At 38.9% G+C, this 18,516-nt stretch overlaps 2 protein-coding genes across 2 annotated transcripts; one reads left to right on the top strand and one right to left on the bottom strand.

The window, feature by feature from the left end:
• Positions 1-4,798: 4,798 nt before the first annotated feature.
• Positions 4,799-8,156, top strand: LOC149164463 (uncharacterized). Its single transcript, XM_089429486.1, has 5 exons — positions 4,799-5,554; positions 5,678-6,368; positions 6,599-7,472; positions 7,695-7,890; positions 8,064-8,156. Exons 1-5 carry the CDS (start codon positions 4,799-4,801, stop codon positions 8,154-8,156), a joined length of 2,610 nt encoding a protein of 869 aa, XP_089285612.1.
• Positions 8,157-16,466: 8,310 nt separating this feature from the next.
• LOC149164462 (cold-responsive protein kinase 1-like) lies at positions 16,467-17,313 on the bottom strand. Its single transcript, XM_089429485.1, has 2 exons — positions 16,914-17,313; positions 16,467-16,799 (listed from the first exon to the last, which is right to left on the bottom strand). The coding sequence occupies exons 1-2, from the start codon at positions 16,932-16,934 to the stop codon at positions 16,467-16,469; spliced, it is 354 nt and encodes a 117-aa protein (XP_089285611.1). The 5' UTR covers positions 16,935-17,313.
• Positions 17,314-18,516: the final 1,203 nt, after the last annotated feature.

Raw genomic sequence — 18,516 nt, 5'->3', positions numbered from 1 at the left:
CTGCATATGCTTCTCTTAATCTTCATATCAAACATGTGTACAACAATAAGCAAAATAATTATAAGAATGGATATGGTGTGCTACTACTATCCTTGCCTAGATAAGATTCCCTTATATATATATATATATATATATATATATATATATATATATATATATATATAAAAGGATGTTGGGATTATCCAAGAACTCATGTTTTCTTATATTTTAGATAAATTTTGGTTAAAAGAAATATAAATTATTAAAATTTAATTAATAAATATATAATTTTAATTTTAATTAAAAATTACAAAAAAATTATATAGGAATAAATTAATTTTAATATAAATATTAATTTACTCATTTTTATTAAATATAATGGAAAAAAATTTAACTATTTAATTTATAACTCTATAATTTCAATAAAAGGTTTTATTCAAAATTTCCCTCCAATGTGCTTGTTCATAAAATTAAAGATACTCATTATGTAAGATACTCATTATGTCCCCTAGAAAAGTGGGATAGCTATCTTAAGAATTTTTATGACTCTCTCGACACCATGGGCACCATGGCACCATCTTAAACACTCCTATTAAGGTTGATATTTTTTCTCTAGAAGACGTTGAGTCTAGGATTAATAAGCTTGTCAATGGGAAAGGAAAAAATATTGAAGGTTACAAATGAGATCTTTAAAATGTGGAGATCTATCTCCATTCCTCATCTCCACAAGGTTCTCAATTTGGTTTTAAAACATGGCTTCCCTAAGCTTTGGACGTAAACTATTATTGTTCCTATCCTAAGAAATGGGGACAAAAGCATTCCCTCTAACTATAGGATCATTATGATTAGCCACATCCTATACAAGCTTTATGTGCTCATTCTAGAAAATAATCTTAGTCTTTGGATTGAGAACTAGGGTAAAAGATCTTAAGGGAAAGCTGGTTTTAGGAGACATCACTCGACCATCAACCACCTTGTCACCCTTAGGAACATCACGGGGGAATGTTGCAATGGTAAAACTGATACCTTTTTCTATTTTGTGGACTTTAGAAAAGATTTTGACATTTTCCCTCGAGATAAGCTGTGGGAGAGGCTTGAAGAGATAATGGTTCCTCCTGAAGTGAGGATTGTTGTGATCCACCTCTACGAGACTGTCATTACCAAGCTTAAGACCAACGAAGGGTGGTCTAAAGATATTAAATGTAATATTGGAAATAAACAAGGTTGTCCCCTTTCCCCTACCCTTTTTGGTATTTACATCGATAAACTAGAGGATATCTGGAAACTGTGGGCTGCAAAGGCAGCAAGCTCACATGTTTATCACTACTCTTCTCCTTTATGTTGATGATATCATTCTTATGGAGCCATGATGACCTAGACAAGCAGCTTAAGACTCTTCATGTTTACTGCTCCAAGATGGGTATGACAGTTAATGTTGACAAGACTAAAGCCATGATCATTAAATCCAAAAAGATCAACCATGGTAGTTTCATCTATCATAGCCATTGTCTTGAGCAGGTTTCTTCTTATAAATATTTGGGCATTCACTTTCCTCATCATCTCAATTGGACTTATAGCATCGAGAAAAAAATTATTGAAGGTTGGAAAGCATATTATGAGCTTGAAAACAACTGTAGGTTAGCTGGTCTTTACATTTGGAGTAAAAAATGGTTCCTCCTTGAGATTCTCATCACCCCTTTTATCTTATACAAATGTGAAGCTTGGGGGTGCATTATATCTAGGGAGTCGTGGAGAAAGATGGAGATGATCCAGAGGAAATTCATAACCTATAACATCAATATCGAGGGAAATACTCCCTATCATATCTTCTTGATCGATGCCAGCATGTCCCACATTGAAAGAGTGACCATGCTTAGATATCTAATATACAAGAAGCAACTTCACAATATGGAATCCAAGAGGCTCCCTAAAATTGCTTCGAACTTTAGTCAAAACACACACATGCGCCTTAAGCGCGGGTGGCATCAGGATGCTCAATCTTGGGTCAACCTTTGGAGATTAAGGAGGAGATCATCATGGGAAACAAGGACAATATCAAAAATACTATTACCTCTAGTTTTAAGGACAAGATTGGGATTCTAACGAGTTTGAGGGTAAAAGGATGCTAAGGTACTATAAGGAGGTGATCAACCTCAATCTCGATAATCAGAATTATCTCTCTATGTTGAATAGCGCTAAGAAGCAAATGAACATTGCTAGGATTAGAACTAACTCTCATGAGCTCTGGAGTGAGACTGGGTGATGGTCTACTCCCAATGCTTCTTGGGATGATAGAATTTGCCATATTTGGGATACTAAGAAGGTGGAAGATGAAAAACACTTCCTTTCAGGTTACCCTACTCTTGCCCCCATCCACTCCCAATTCCTTATCATCAATCACACCTCCAATCTTCTTGACTTATTAAGCCAAACCAACTATAGTGATCTTGGAACGTTTATTCTGTGCCCTTTGATCACAGAAACAAGATTTGAAGAATGGCAATTAGACTCTCTTTTCTTGAGGTGTTATAGACCACATTTGTCTTAGTGGACCTTAATCATCATCATCATCATCATCATCATATATGTTTTTTTATTTCAAATTTATCATAGAGTAAATAATTACTAGCAAAACAAAGATTGTAATTTTTTTTATGTTTAATACACAGCATTGAATGCATAAATGGATTCAACATCTGAAAAAATCCCTCGGAACTCGAATTCTTCTCTTTAAACAACTTAAAATCAATTTTTTTTTTTTTTGTCAAACTTATATTAAAATTAACTAAAAAAAATGTCATAAAAATGTGATTTCCCCTCTAAGTTAGACCACCCCATTTTTTATATAAAATTAAATTAAACCTTGAACTCAAAGTTCTTATCAAATATTATATATAAGATTATGATTAGATATTACTAGGACATTTATAATTTTTAGTTAAAATTTAGGTAATGAATTATATAGAGAATTAGTTGATTTTTATATAAAAAAAAATTATATATCTTTTCATAATAAAGAAATATTTAAAAATAAAAACTTGCTATTCTTGAAAATATAAGGAAATAAATTAAAAACCTAAAAACAAAATTCATCATATTACATATCACTTTTAAACAAAATAATAAATATTTTTTATTAATTAAAAATATTTAAATTATAATTAATTTTAGAATTACAATTAAAAATAAAATTATATTAATTACTCTATAAAAAAATATAATAATTGTAAAACGAAGAAGAATATAGGTTGTTCCTCATGCTGAGCCTGAAGTTAACTAAGGTCTGATCTAATCAGAGCTTTTTATTCTGTATTGGTCATTAAAAGAATATGTCTTCGTTTGAACCCTGCCCTTACTAGAGCTGTTGTTAGACCTTTACCTGAGTGCTTTACTTAAACCTTGTTTTATCTCTTGGAGTGGCAAAGAAAGAGAGAGCGGTAACCGGGTTTCGGGGATCTCCCCGAAAATTCTCCCTATCCTCCATACCTAGCTGCCCATATATAAAGAAATAGGTGGTCCGACGGGTAACACTGTTGGAGTTAATGCTTACATTCCATATTTAAGAAGTTGGTTTGTGATGGTTGAGAAATTCTCTCAACCTCTCTATCTAATTTGGAAATAAGTTGGATCTCAGAAACTCTATTTGATAGAGTAATCTGAATGTAAATCATTGTGTGAGTGTCTTTGCACATACACCATTTGTGCATAATATATGATTGAGTTTCAGTAATTGTGTTGTTTTAGCTATTTTTATCAAACACGCACCAGCATCATAAGTGGGATGGTTCGACCCGGTCTTAGTCGTACCATGGCCGGCTCCCTGCAGTTCTTTCTCTGAAGCACCAGCGAGGATAGAAAGTGACTCTAATGGCATATAAATGATGTACCTCTATAATATATCCAAGGTTAGTCAAGATCAAACTTTTTAAGAAAAGTGTCTCTCCTTCTCCCGAGGTTTCATAATAGTAGGCTCTTTACTCGAACGGGTCGCCGAAGCATATTGGTGGTTGGAGACTTGGTTAGTCAGACCGGCAATGCCACCTCCGGTTGTCGTAGTTCGTCGGCTCAAAAACACAATCAAAAATTAGGACAAATCGTATTTCAAAGGTGGCTTTATATTTTTAAGTCGAGTGGATGGCTGATCTTTCTCCTCGACCTCGTCTGTCAGCTATAACGTCAGTAATGTGCATTCCTACTCCACCATCTCTAGTTAAGGCCAGTGGAAGGTAGAACTTCCGACAGAAGAGAATGACTAGAGAAATTCAAGTGAGAAGTCAATTCTATTTACTTGCACGAACTTGCAGAGGGACGAGATCTGTAGCCCTATTCCTGGAATCATGTAGTTAGTTAGGAGGGTATCTCTTAGAATCCAAGGAAGCCCTGGGTAGGATTGTTGGATGGGAATGGAACCTGGGAATCGGGATTGGGGTGGGTTGATGGATGAGCCCGATCTACGTCTGGGTCTGGAGAAGCTGAAGAAACTGCTAGATCCACTGGTTCGAGGTCAACAAGTAGTGATGTTGCTGGTTCAATAGGTGCTGCTTAAGCTACTAGATTTACCACTGTTGTTGGTGCTACTAAAACTTCTACTTGTGCTGGTGTTGCGATGTTGTATTAGTTGGGTCATATTATAATTATATATATTTATTTTTACACAATAATAAATCATTTTTTTTACCAGAGATGACACTAAAAGAGGAGCTTGTAGAATAAAATCGCTCTGATGCGAATTCCTGAACACTGCAGCCAAACCCTAACTAGCCGCCGCCTCTGACTGGTTACCCTGCTACAGCCGCCGCTCCCCTGCTGGTCGATAGCAATGGACATGGCGGGAGGAGGGGAGAGCTCTGCTCCCCCTCCAAAACACTCTGCGAGTTCTGACAACACCCAGCACTCTCAGCCTTTGCAACCTTCTGACGCTGACCCAGATGCAGGACAAGGCGAAAATCGGAAAGCTGAGGCAAGGATTCATACGGCCCCGACAGAAGAAGATAAAGCTGACAAAGAGACCCATGATAAAGCCAAGGCGACTCAGCCCAAAGCATCCTCAGCCACTTGTATCCCAAAAGCTGCTGAACCCATCAAGGTGGACCTGCCCAGCCACCGCATCAATGGTGAAATCCAGTACATGCAAGATCATGCACTCATAGGAAAATTTTTAGGCTTCTGGCCTACGGAAAAAGCCTTACAAGGCTGGATAGCCTCAAAGTGGAAGCCCAAAGGACAAATAACTCTGCAACTAGGACCAAAGGGCTTCTTTACAGCTATATTTCACTGTGTAGAGGACAGAGTGAGGATATTCGAAGGAGGGCCGTACTTCTTCAACTCTTCAGGCCTCTATCTCACCGAATGGAAACCCAGATTCAATCCCGACAAGGAGGATTTCAGTTGGGCACCCGTCTGGATCAGGATGTACTCCCTCCCTGCAGAATACTGGAAAGAAGAAACACTGGCGGACATAGGCAACAAACTGGGCACCTTCATCCGAGTTGCAGCGGAGACAAAAACTCGCAAGTACACCTCATATGCTAGGATCTGCGTCCAGATGCATCTGACCAAAGCCCTCGCGGATACGGTAAAGCTCTATCACGATGATTATGAATGGACTCAACCTTTAGATTATGAACATATTCCCTTCCGCTGTCGTAAGTGTCATGAGCACGGCCACCTATTCCGTGACTGTCCTTTAAATTCCCAGTCCAAAGCAGCTGCTGTTGTCTCTGATATAGACTCTGAAGGATTCATCAAAATCCCCAACCGCCGCAGGCATGCCAAAAAGAGTCAGCCAGTTATTGACAACACTCTCAAAGCGGACCATCAGAACAAATTCTCTGTTCTTGCAACGCATGAAAAAAATGATCCTCCCAGTTCTGAATCCCCTCACAAACCCTCTGCGCCATCTTCCTCCCTCCCTCACTCAGATCCCTTGCAGTCCTCTGACCCTGATCCAATGAAACCCACTCCCAGCCCTTCTTTGGAGAAAGGTAAATCCATATCAAGATTCAGTCCCCTCTCGTTCTCTAAAGAGCAAACCTCAGTGGATAATGAGCAGCAGGACGCCGATATGGAAACCGATACTACTCTGGCACTCAGGCTTCAGCAAGAAGAGGATGAGGAAGTTCTAGGTGAAACTACTGTTATGGAAGAAGATCAAGCGGATGTCACTATTGATGGATTAGATATCTTTACACTTGAGGCAGCATGCAAACAAAAAGAATACAACTCCATCCAACCTTGGCAAATCGACAAGCTGGAAGGAGTCCTAGCCAAGGCGCAGCATAATAAAAGCCTGGGCATCCAGGGAGGCAGTCCATGGGATGGAAAAAAGTTACTCAAGGATCTCAAGAAAAGGGGACGAAAGACAGACCTCCAGCGCACCATAGCAATAGGTGAAATACTTATGGAATCAGGGCGATTCCCTAAGTTGACAAAGTTCTACAAACCCAAATCACAGTTTACATGAAGTTAATATCATGGAATGTGAGAGGACTCAACAGTCCCTCAAAACACAGAATGATCAAACATTTGATTCAGCAAGAAAAACCAACCATAGTTTTTCTGCAAGAAACCAAAAGCAACACTGATGCTATTGAACGAATCCGTGGCAAAGTTTGGGTAGGAAGCAGGGCCATCTCTGTTGATGCCTCCGGAGCCTCAGGTGGTTTAGCTATCCTATGGAACCCTCAGATCATCACATTATATGACTTCCACGCCACACTCCATCTCATTCAAGCCTCATTCCACCTCGTGGGCACCGGCATACATGGTCATCTCACAAATGTTTATTTTCCTCAATTAGTTCAGCAAAAAATAGAACTTCTGGAAACGCTCGCTCTTCTCAATGAAAACAGACAATTCCCGCTATGGATCGGGGGCGGCGACTTCAACATAATAACTTCCATGGCAGAGAAACAGGGAGGCCGAATTGGGCTCGACAGTGACAGTGAAAGCCTCAAAGATTTCATTCAAACCAATCACCTCATGGACATTCCTACCTCTAATGGAATCTTCACATGGACAAACAAACGACGAGGCATTCAACACATAGCCTCCCGCCTTGACAGATTCTTTCTCTCTGACAATGCAATCCATCTAGGAGGGGATTTCAATGCTTCCATCCTTCCCCATGGCGGGTCTGATCACTGGCCAATTTTGCTTCAATGGTCCAGACCAGGCAATCAATGCAACAGACCCTTCAGATTTGAAGCGTTCTGGCTCACAAATGCCACCTTCAGAAAGGTAGTCAGCGACGCTTGGGCAGCCTACATTCCGCCGCAGGGGGCCAAAATGTATCAATTCCAACAAAAGCTAAAAAATCTGAAATATGTCCTCAAAGTCTGGAATCGCACAAGTTTTGGCAACATTCAGGAGAAGCGTTCCCAATTAGAGCAGCAAATGAGCAAACTCCAACAAAATCTCATTCTCCAAGGCAGAACAGAAGAACAAGCACAACAGGAACAGGAACTTTGGAACCAAATCGAAGAACGCAGGAAGCAAGAAGAAATACTCTGGCGGCAAAAATCAAGAATCAACTGGCTCAAAGAAGGGGAGAAGAATACAAAATTCTTCCACAAGACCACCATTCAAAGGCGAATGCATAATAATATAGCGTTCATCAACAACCAACAAGGCGAAAGAATTGAAAAGCATGAGGACATGGAAAAGGAATTCACAGGGTATTTTAAGGAAATCTTAACGGAGCCCATTGAGAACAGGGAAGCAGCAATCCGGGCCATCACGCAGCACATTCCAAGCATCATAACTGAGGATCACAACAACAGATTACTCCAGCCCACGACCCTGCAAGAAGTTGAAGAAGCCATGGCTCAACTCAAGGATGGAAAAGCGCCTGGTCCCGATGGCTTCACGGCCAATTTTTTCCACGAATTCTGGGACCTCATCAAGAATGAAGTATGGAATCTGGTTGAAGAATCCAGAAGTATGCATTGGATCCTCCCGTCCCTCAATACCACCTTTCTAGCTCTGGTTCCCAAGGGTGAAGAACCCAATAGGCCGGAAAACTTTAGACCTATCGCACTCTGCAATGTCATATACAAGCTAATCTCAAAGGTTATTGCAAACAGGCTCAAACCTCTCCTACCCCTGCTCATATCTCCGGAACAGACAGGATATGTGGAAGGACGGCAGATTATGGATGGAATCATACTATCAAATGAGGTTATACACTCTTTAAAGATCCTCAAGAAACCAGGTATGATTCTAAAACTCGACCTCTCCAAAGCTTTTGATAAGCTTAGTTGGAATTTCATTCAAAAAATGCTTCTAGCCTTTGGATTCAATGCAACATGGACCAGATGGATCATGAATCTTATTACCTCCCCTAGCTTTTCAGTTCTTTTGAATGGATCTCCCTCTTCTCCCTTTCGGCCCTCCCGTGGCATAAGACAAGGGGATCCTCTCTCTCCTTTTCTCTTTGTTTTAATGGCTGAGGGTCTCAGCAGACTACTCAAAGCAGCTATAGCCTCTCACAAGCTTAAAGGTATTTCAATACATGGTCTCAATCCGCTGTCCCATCAACAATTCGTGGACGACACCATGTTATTCGGCCATCCATCCTCAAAAGAAGCCTCTATGTTCAAATCGCTCCTCTCCCTCTACTCAGATGCTTCTGGTACCTCCATCAATGCCTCCAAGTCGCAGCTTTTCTTCTTCAATACCCCCCCCTCCACACAAAGGAATATAGCCAGAATCTTGGGATTCACCATTTCCCATCTGCCTTCTAAATATCTTGGAGCACCCCTCTCAGCTTCAGCTATTAAAAACGCTTCATGGAGATCCCTCCTTGACAGGCTGGAATCAAAACTCTCTTCGTGGACCTTTCGTGCTCTCAACATGGCAGGTAGATTGGTCTTGATCAAGTCTGTCCTTCAAGCTATGCCGTTGTACCTATTCTCCACCCTGGCAGCTCCAAAATGGGTCCTCAAAGCCATTCGCAACTTACAGCGCAACTTCCTTTGGGGTTCCACGGGCAGAAATCGAAAATGGGCCCTTGTGAATTGGAAAGATGTATGCAAACTCAAAACAGAGGGCGGACTAGGGCTTCGAGATCCACTTCAAAGTAACAACACTATGGGAGCCCGACTGTGGTGGAACTGGCTCTCCAAGCCTCATTCACCTTGGGCTCGCTTATGGCAAGCAAAGTATGCTATGGGAAGTCAATGGCAAGATCTAATCAGAATCAACTCCAGCGCCCAAGGCTCTCCAATATGGAATGCAGCTAAGATACACAGCCGTTTCATACAGGAACATAGTTTTTGGGAAATACACTCTGGCACGTCAGCTAAGTTCTGGGAGGATTCGTGGCAGCAGCTTCCCAAGCTGGCAAATCTATTCCAGATGCCACTCTGGCAATCGTATATGCAGCAAGAAAACCTGATTCAAGTGCAACAATTCTGGCAGCAAACGCAGCATCAAGACTACCAAACATGGAGACCCGCAAACAGCTGGCAAAGGGACTGGGAAGGCGAAACATACTCAGACTTGGACCAGGAACTCACACAACGCAGAATACGCTACTCCAACCAGCAGGACAAGCTCAGATGGGGTCACAAGCACAAAGGCACATTCACCACTAAAGAAGCACATCAGCTGCGCTACTCAAACAACCAAGAGAATGAAGACCAAATCTGGGCACGAGTTTGGCTTCCAGCGCTTTGGCCCAAAATTTCAACCTTCCTATGGTTGCTCAGCAAAAGGCGTATACTTACTTGGGATAACTTGATAAAACGAGGATTCATTGGGCCCTCTAGATGCCCAAACTACAATCTTCACACTGAGACAATCAGCCATCTAATGGAGTCCTGTCCACTAGCAAAGCAGCTCTGGGAAAGGGTAGAGTACTGCAATAAAAGAGAAGCACCAAGAAGAGAGGATGTAACGGACAATATTAGGAACTGGGACAAGAACCCATTCCGAAGCCAACTCCTCAATACCTTATGGGATCTTATTCCAGGTTTTCTGTACTGGCTTCTCTGGAAAGAGCGTAACTCACACATCTTCAACAGTACCTTCCGGACAATAGATGCTCTGTGGCTTATCTACAAACGAAATATCCAGGAAACCTTAGCCATAAGAACCTGGTTTGACATTGATATGCCAGAAGTGCAACAAGAAAGGGATATTTTCAAGGAATGGAATATTGACCTTTCAACCTTTGCAAAGGTCATCACATGTCCCCCTCGCAGCCCCACCTCCCCGTCTTCATGGTCCGCACCAGCTCTCAACTCTTTCAAGCTCAACTTTGATGGAGCAGCAAAGGGTAATCCTGGTCCGGCAGGCTATGGAGGAATCATAAGAAGTCATACAGGCGCACCCATGCACATCTATTATGGCTCTCTTGGCAAAGATACTAATAATGTAGCGGAAATGGAAGGACTTTGGCAAGGGATCTGTTTCGCAGAGCAACTTCAATTCTTTCCACTTGAGGTTGAAGGCGATTCTCTCATCCTAATCAATGCAGCCAAGAAAATCCAAGCAGGAACAACAGCGGACAAAGTAGCAACCAGCTGGAGACTTTTGAGCAGGTTGGAATCCTTGGAAGCAAAGCTTACAAATCCACATAGCCTTACCTTTCAGCGTGTGCGAAGAACAGGAAATCAGGTAGTCGATAGATTGGCTAACCAAAGAGTCTCTCCAACATCAACATACTTTTCAGGTCCCCTAGACATAGTTGAAGATGAACAACTTAAAAAAGACTGCATCACTTTGGTGCAAAAGGATCTTTCCCCCCCGGATGCGGGTGGTTGTTAGACACATAAGGCTCATGGCTTGTCCGCAGGGCATGTGTCCGCCCGGACAAGCCACGTATACCAGGAGGACGCGCCTTAAAAATTCAGGCATGCAGCATTTAAGGAGAGGAGTTATGGTTTTCTGCAGAGATGTCCATTCGACATTCACTGCTCGCATTGAGAAACGTAACATGGCGCTTCATAATCGGGAATTCTCATACATTCTCCCGCATTTCTCGTCTGCTCCGGTTCTTGTCTTGAGGGAAGTGGCGGAGGCTCATTGTCTCGGCTCTCATTCAGGCTCTGAGAACGACTGTGATGGTTTAGAGGCCATCGATTTGGGCATTTGGAGAGCATACAGGCAGTTTGGTTGTGAACCTGGGAGATTGGCAGTGTTGCAAACCTGCCATCCGCATTCTGGTTGGGGGATTGGGCGTCCAGTTCAGAGGAACAATTTGTGTGTGCACACTCGCCACCCGCTCACATTCAGTATGCAGCGTGAACGCTTAAGAGGAACAAGTCGGCGTGGCAGCTACAGTGGAAGAGCCCCTTCGCCCTCTTCCTCAATTGAAGAATCCTCTGAACGCAGAAGACCGAGGGGAAGGCCCCCGGGCAGAGGAAGAATGGCGGAACCTCCAGAGAGAATGGATTGTGGGCACACTGAGCACCCAATGGTAAGATACCGCCTTCCATGTACTTTGTCCAATTCCACTTTCTTCATAACTGTTTCAGTGGAGCATTGCAGCAATCCGTGGGGTGAAGAGGAAGCTCCTCGTGCCAATCCTACGCGTATTCCTAGGCTTGGTCCAACAGTGGACATGGAATTCCCTGCCATAGATATGTTGAGGCCTATACATGATCCTGGAGCAGGCCCGAGTGAACTTGTACAGCGCAACGCTTGTAAGGCTATACTCCAGCCTCCCTGCTGCAAGATGGAGGATGAACCGCAGACTACGGAAGAAGATTAGCATGCCCAGCTCGCGCTCCAGGTTTCACTGCATGAGTTTTTCTCTCTGTCAGCTCCCTTCGCGATCATATATGTGTCTGCTCTTTGTCACTATGTATCTCTGTCCATCTCTGTTATGGTGTCGGTTATCTGTCATCTATGTCATGGTGTCAATGTCCTCCATGTGTTTCTGTTGTTTCAGTCTCCTATTGCTACAGTCCATGTGTCGGTTACATAAGTATCACTCTGGTTTCCATTTTTTGTAACCCTGGAATGCATTCTCCCGAGTTTACTGTCTGTCCCAGGACAAGTTTTACAGGGCCTCGACCCTGTTGTAACACTGCTGATGTAATTTTTCTCTTGCTGTAATATAATAGTTCAGTCTTATTTAGAAAAAAAAAAAAAAAATCATTTTTATTAATCAATAATATATAAGTTATAATTAATTTTACAATTAAAATTAAAATTAAAAATAAAAATATATTAATTACTCAATTAAAAAAATATAATAATCATATTATAATTATATGTATTAATTTGTTGAGTGAAAATATAATGATGAAAAAAAATATGTTAACAAACTCTTGTATATCCAAATAACAAAAAAATCAATCGCATGAACTTATTTCATCAATCAATACAAAAACAAAAAATCACAATAAAAATTACAATTACAATTACAGTTACAAAATCAAAATATGTAAATATTAAAAATATTATTATATAAGATTTATTGCCATCACATATTCCATCTCCTTAAAATTCTACACGAAGACACTCTATAGTATAGTGTCACTGGGTCCTATATGTATTATGCTTGACTATTTTTAAGGTGCTTGATAATTTATATTTCCAAACAGAAAATGAAGATGTAATTATCTTGATGGGTCTTTTCTATTGTTATATAACAAAGAATTCTATGTATTTTAGCATAATAATGTATAATTTTTTTTACATAGCATTAAAATCTTGTCACTTTAGATTTGTTTTAGCGAAGTGTTGAATTTTCACACTCATCTCGTTGAGAATTGATTACATGGCCACTATAGGAACCATCCTCGAACCATTTAAAAAATAATGATAATGGTTGTGGTGTAACTTAAGAACCTAATATGCAATACATATGTAAATGTGTACTCATCAAAAGAAAATTGAAATTAATAAATTAATAAAACTGAAATTTATAATTTTAAATTAGGGTGAAAGCTATCAAAATAAACTAATAACAACTCGAACAAAAGAACTCAATAAATACACAAATATAATATTAAAGTGAAAAAAAATAATAAATACACAAATATAATATTAAAATGAAAAAAAATAATAAATATACAAATGTAATATTAAAATGAAAAAAAAATAACAACTCAAACAAAAACACTTAATATGGGGGACGAGCTCTGAAACCCGGTTCCTGTGGCCCTCTCTGCGCGATCCCAGCAAAGCTATGGAAATCTTTGGTGTTCGAGGTGAAAATTTATGCGGGGATATTAGCCTTTGCGACTTGGACATCATTTTGAGATCACAGGCTCTGGAGGCGGATCGTAAGCCTTCGAGTGCATGCGATCAGGATCCAGATCTATGCAGAATCGGATGAGGGGCCGGATCACCTCAAAACCCGCCGGAAGCAGTGGATCTGCTCGTTCAAATCATGCATGCACTGATTCTACACGGATTTCCCCAGGTAGACAGCCCAAGAAAAGGTAATTTCATTGCAGAATACGCCACAGTTCCTGCGATCGGTCTTCTGGGAAGAACGACAACCAATACGTCGATTCTCCTGAGCAAAGGGTTGGATCGAAGCCTTTTCATAGACGGGCGACTAATTATTGGGATCCAAGCAAAGCCAAAGAAGGGTTATGGGAAAAAACCAAATTACTTTACCGCGGATCTCTACTCAGAGGCAGGAAATTCCCCCAAGGGAAGGCAGATCCAAATCTCTGTTCATGAGAGCAATTTTTTAAACAGATCGGATATGGATCCGGACAAGTCTGATTTGATAAGAATCAAGCCACCCCAGATTACCAGATCCGGTTTTCAAATTTTCATTAAGACGCGAAAAGGAAACACAACCTTGATCTGGGCTAATGATAGCGACAGGGTTATAGATTTGAAGAACAACATCACCGATCAGACTGGCCACCTAGCTAGGAAACAACACCTGTTAAATGAGGACAGATCCCTGCAGGACTGCAGAACAATGCAATATTACAATATCAAGTCAGGCTCTACAATCATTCTCAATATGAGATTACGTGGAGGTGCCGAAAGCACTGGAACTAGCTTGCAAAGGAAAGGGTCTTTCAAAGAAGCACTAAAGGGCAAGGGGAAAAACCCCACAGCTGGCACTGAACCCCCGGGGCAGTACATCGTAGATCAAATTCCGGAGAGCCCATCTATCTCCATCGAAATACTAGAGGTAAATAATGTATATTCAGATTTAAAAAAAAAAATGCAGTTATTTTTAGTTTTGATGGCTTTTGGCCTAGAACTGATGCATTGTATCAATGCATCCATTCGGTTTGGACAAAAAATTGCCAAATCTTCCTATACCCGAAGGGGTTCTTTATAGTATGTTTTAAAACAGAAGAAGAAAAGGAAACAGTTTTCAACCAAGGGCCATGGTTCTGTGGTAGTGCTGGACTTTTTATTACCCCGTGGTTTCCTGATTTTGATGCCAACACCATGGTGGTATCAAGGATGTCAGTATGGGTCAGGCTGCATAACCTTCCTTTACAATTTTGGCATCCAAAGGCTCTAACAGCTATTGGAAATACCTTGGGGAGAATGTTAAAAATAGATGCATAGTGACATCTAAAAGGAAGATATACTTTTGCTAGAATATGTGTCGAGGTAGATCTCAGTCGAGGACTACCTGAAAGCATAATTCTGAACTTCAATAATACATAGTGGAAACAACGATTGGACTATGAGAGAATAGATTTTAGATACCGGGGATGTCAACAAACAGGTCATCTGTACAATGCATGTCCAAGCTCCAACAAGAGCAAGCAATAACAAAGGAATCTGAAAGGATGGCAGAACATTGATGATGCATTAAAGAAGACAACGACAACAAAGAAAGAAGAAAATAATACAGAAAAGGATAAAGATCACGACAATAAGGATAAAGAGATTAATGAGGAAAATGAACAAGAACTTCAGCTAAAAATAAGTAGTAATAAACGAAGTCACAGTCCTGAAGGATCGGATTGAGAAAAGGAACAACCAATGAACACAGAGGAAAACTAGCTTGCCATTATTGACTCCACTCACAACATGGGTTGGCAAAAAGTGGAGAAGAAAGAAGGGCAGGAAGGCTTAGGCCAGTTGGTTTTTTGTTGTTGACTACACTTCCGATAATAGGAGCAGCGGTACTTTCTTTTTCTGCTTTTAGGCAGAGTTGTATCTTGTGGGCTATATGATCTACTTTCATACAACCAAATCGAATGCTTAATGCATATTCTATGTAACTTTTTATATTAATAAAAAGTTCGTTTTTTTCTTTCGAAAAAAACATTCAATATGTACACAAATATAATATTAAAATGAAAAAAAATAATAAATATACCAATATAATATTAAAAGGAAAAATAAATAAATACACCAATGTAATATTAAAATGAAAAAAAATATTAAATATATATAGCAATTTGTTCATGGATTACAACTCTTTGCCAAATTAGGCCTACATCGGCGACACGTCCGGTTTTTTTTTAGCCTAAACGAGTTCTAGAACCCAAAAATCCAATCATCAAGAAACAAGGTCTCTCTGCATTTAGGTATTTGGTAATACATGTCACTAAGATAGGAGAATAGCTGGCCTGCAATGCGCACCAATTTCTTCTGGGCACTTTCTCCAAACGAACGTAGTTTTCCTCCCCTGGAATACCCTCTCTCGAAACACAGATCGATCGATTTACGTACGAGAAGCCTTATCGCCAACAAAGTTCCAAAGAGGCTAACGTAATTGAAGTCGGTATCTAATAATTTTATTAAAATGGTTAATTTCTGGAGGCGTTAGTTATATGTTTAATATTAGTGTAAGTTTTATCACCAATTTCAGTTTTTACAATTTTCGTATTGGGAATTTATTTACAAGTAGTTTTACCAATGTAAATCTCAACATACTGCACTTTAGAATGAACTTTCATTTTATTTAAAAGAAATATTATTAAATATGTGTAAAAATACTGCAATGATCCCAAAATATTTAAACTAGCAATTGTCTCAAAAGGTACAAAGAGAGGCTTATAGGATTATTAAATTGGAATTGTTGAATTTTTTTTAGAAGAGTTAATTGGTTTGTGGAAAACCTTGTTTTCTTGGACTGGATCATTGTACAATTACTTTTCTTTAGATGTTTTGTTTATATCTATATTACAAGGACCACATTGAACGTCTTATTTCATTTTAGAGTGAGTTAATCACCCAAAATCAAGAGGTTAAGTTAATTACCCAAAATCAAGAAACCTCTATAGATGACCAAGCATATACAAAGAATACATCTCATTCATATGCAATACCAAATCCATCTTTTCATTTCTCTGAGTAAAATTTTAAAAGCATAAATACATGCCATTTCATATGCACAATAAACCCAACTTTTGAAATTTCAATACTTGGATGCATCCCATTCATATGCTACAGTAAACCCATATTTTCCTTAAATTTCAATCATAAACGCATCCATTCATGAACCACACCAAAACCAAAAAAAACAAAACACCCTGACCCGTTAATACAATAATGAGCAAAAAAAAACCATTACATGCATCTATCTGACTCCTCGACTAACGAGGAGAGAAGGACAGGGTAACTGTTCCAGCAGATTGATGAGCGCTAGCAGTAGAAGTCGAGGATTCAGACATCGTTGTAGCGGTGGAACACGCAGGTCTGGCTCCAGCATCACCTACGAAAGCCGGTTGTGTCGGCTGAACACGAATCTCTAAATCGGTCGTTAACAAGGAGGCAACCTTTGACATCGCTGGCCGCAGCCTCCAGGAACCTTGAGTGCAAAGAAGAGCAATTGTGATCACCCTTAACGCCTGCTCTCTTGGATATTGCCCCTCTAATTTTGGATCAACAATATCCAAAACGTTACCCTGTTCGTATTTATTCCATGCCTGCAGTATATTGATGAAGTTCAGACTTTGAAATAAATGACGGTCTTGTTGGAATTACAATTTATTAAAACCGAAACGAACCCATTCCAAAAATTTATTAAAACAGAAACGAACCCATTCCAAAAGAATTTGCATAGGGTCTGGCAGTGTGGCATCCGCGCACTTTCTCCCACTCACGATCTCAAGTACCACGATCCCATAACTATAAACGTCGGCCTTTTCCGTCAATTGCCCATGAACGGCATACTCAGGCGCAGTGTAGCCCCTGCGTCACAGCAAATTCGTGGAAACGATAAATTAATGCTAGCATTTTACGCCTTAAAAGAATAGATGTTTCGAGAACAATTACTAAATGAATTGCACAACTTACATCGTTCCTCCGAATCTGGTAGAAACATGGGTTTGACCTTCTGGGAAGAATCTAGCCATTCCAAAATCTCCTATTTTAGGATGAAAACTCCCATCTAAAAGTATATTTGCACATTTGATATCTCTGTGTATAATGCGCATGTTGGAATCCTCGTGCAAATATGATTTCCCAGGTTAGACCATTTCTTGGCTCTCCTGCGTACCTCCAACAATAATATTCGGAAAACTCAAAACAGGTTTAAAAAAAAGGAGTAAACATGAGTTCAGAAATTAAAAACTCGAATGCTGAAATCAACACATTTGATGGAAAAAACTTAATCATGAAATGTTTCAATACAATTAAACAGAGGTTTTGGATATAGTTATCGAATTCGAATTAGAATTCGGTTAAGTACTGGAAAAATTCGACTATGTAAAATTTAATAAGGAAAAAATTTGAGAATATGCATCATAAATACACTTATTTTTTCAAAATTTTAAAAATGGAAAGGAACAATAATTATATTCAAATTCTTAAAAAAAATTATTAAAATATTTTCTCACAAAAATAATCATGTTTACTTATCTTTAAGAATGACTTTTTTGGTTTAAAATGTTACAACTTCTCTTATTTTAGATGATAAAAAACAAATGAGCAAAAAACTAAAACATGTAAAGTAAAATCTAGGAAAGAAAACTCAAAACTAAATCTTATATAAAAGATGGAACACTAAATATTAAAAATAAGATTAAGTGATCTCCACATACTAGTAAATTTATGTCTCTCTCCAACGAATCCATGTAACTTTGAAAATGTAAAAAACATCCTCATTTCAAGAGAAACAATGCATACATTAGTTTAAAATTTCAAATTACCCTAAGTTTAATAGATAAAAGCTAAATTATAAACTAATAAATCAAGTTCTAATTACAATGAAATATCAAAATAAGTTCAGATAATTATATAAAAATTTGATACTAATATTATCAAATTTTCTAAACAAATATAAAACTTCAACGTCATTTAACTAATATATATTGAAACCAAATTTATTCAACAATAATAAAAAAATAATATTAACAAAATATTTTTTTGTTATAAATTATTAAAAAAACCTTTTATTTAAATTAGTTAAAGTTTTAAAATATAGAATTTACCTCATTCCAAATTTTGTAATATAGAAATTTCTAATTTTTTTCCGTGTTTTAGATATTTGTAAATATAAAATTTACTTTCGTTACCATAATATAAAAATTTCTAATTCTTTAGCAAATAAATCGCTTTCTTTTTGGGTGAGACATCCTCAAAAGAAAGGAGAAGATCAATATTGTTCATAGGAAAAGATACCTCCTTCCTACATGATCCTTA

The sequence above is a fragment of the Pinus tabuliformis genome, chromosome 5_1 (assembly GCF_031772625.1).
Source record: "Pinus tabuliformis cultivar Carrire ecotype Pingquan chromosome 5_1, CPIR1, whole genome shotgun sequence".
In the NCBI taxonomy this organism is placed as follows: domain Eukaryota; kingdom Viridiplantae; phylum Streptophyta; class Pinopsida; order Pinales; family Pinaceae; genus Pinus; species Pinus tabuliformis.
Note: the sequence above shows the minus strand (reverse complement) of the source record. Positions and strands in the feature narration are given on the sequence as shown.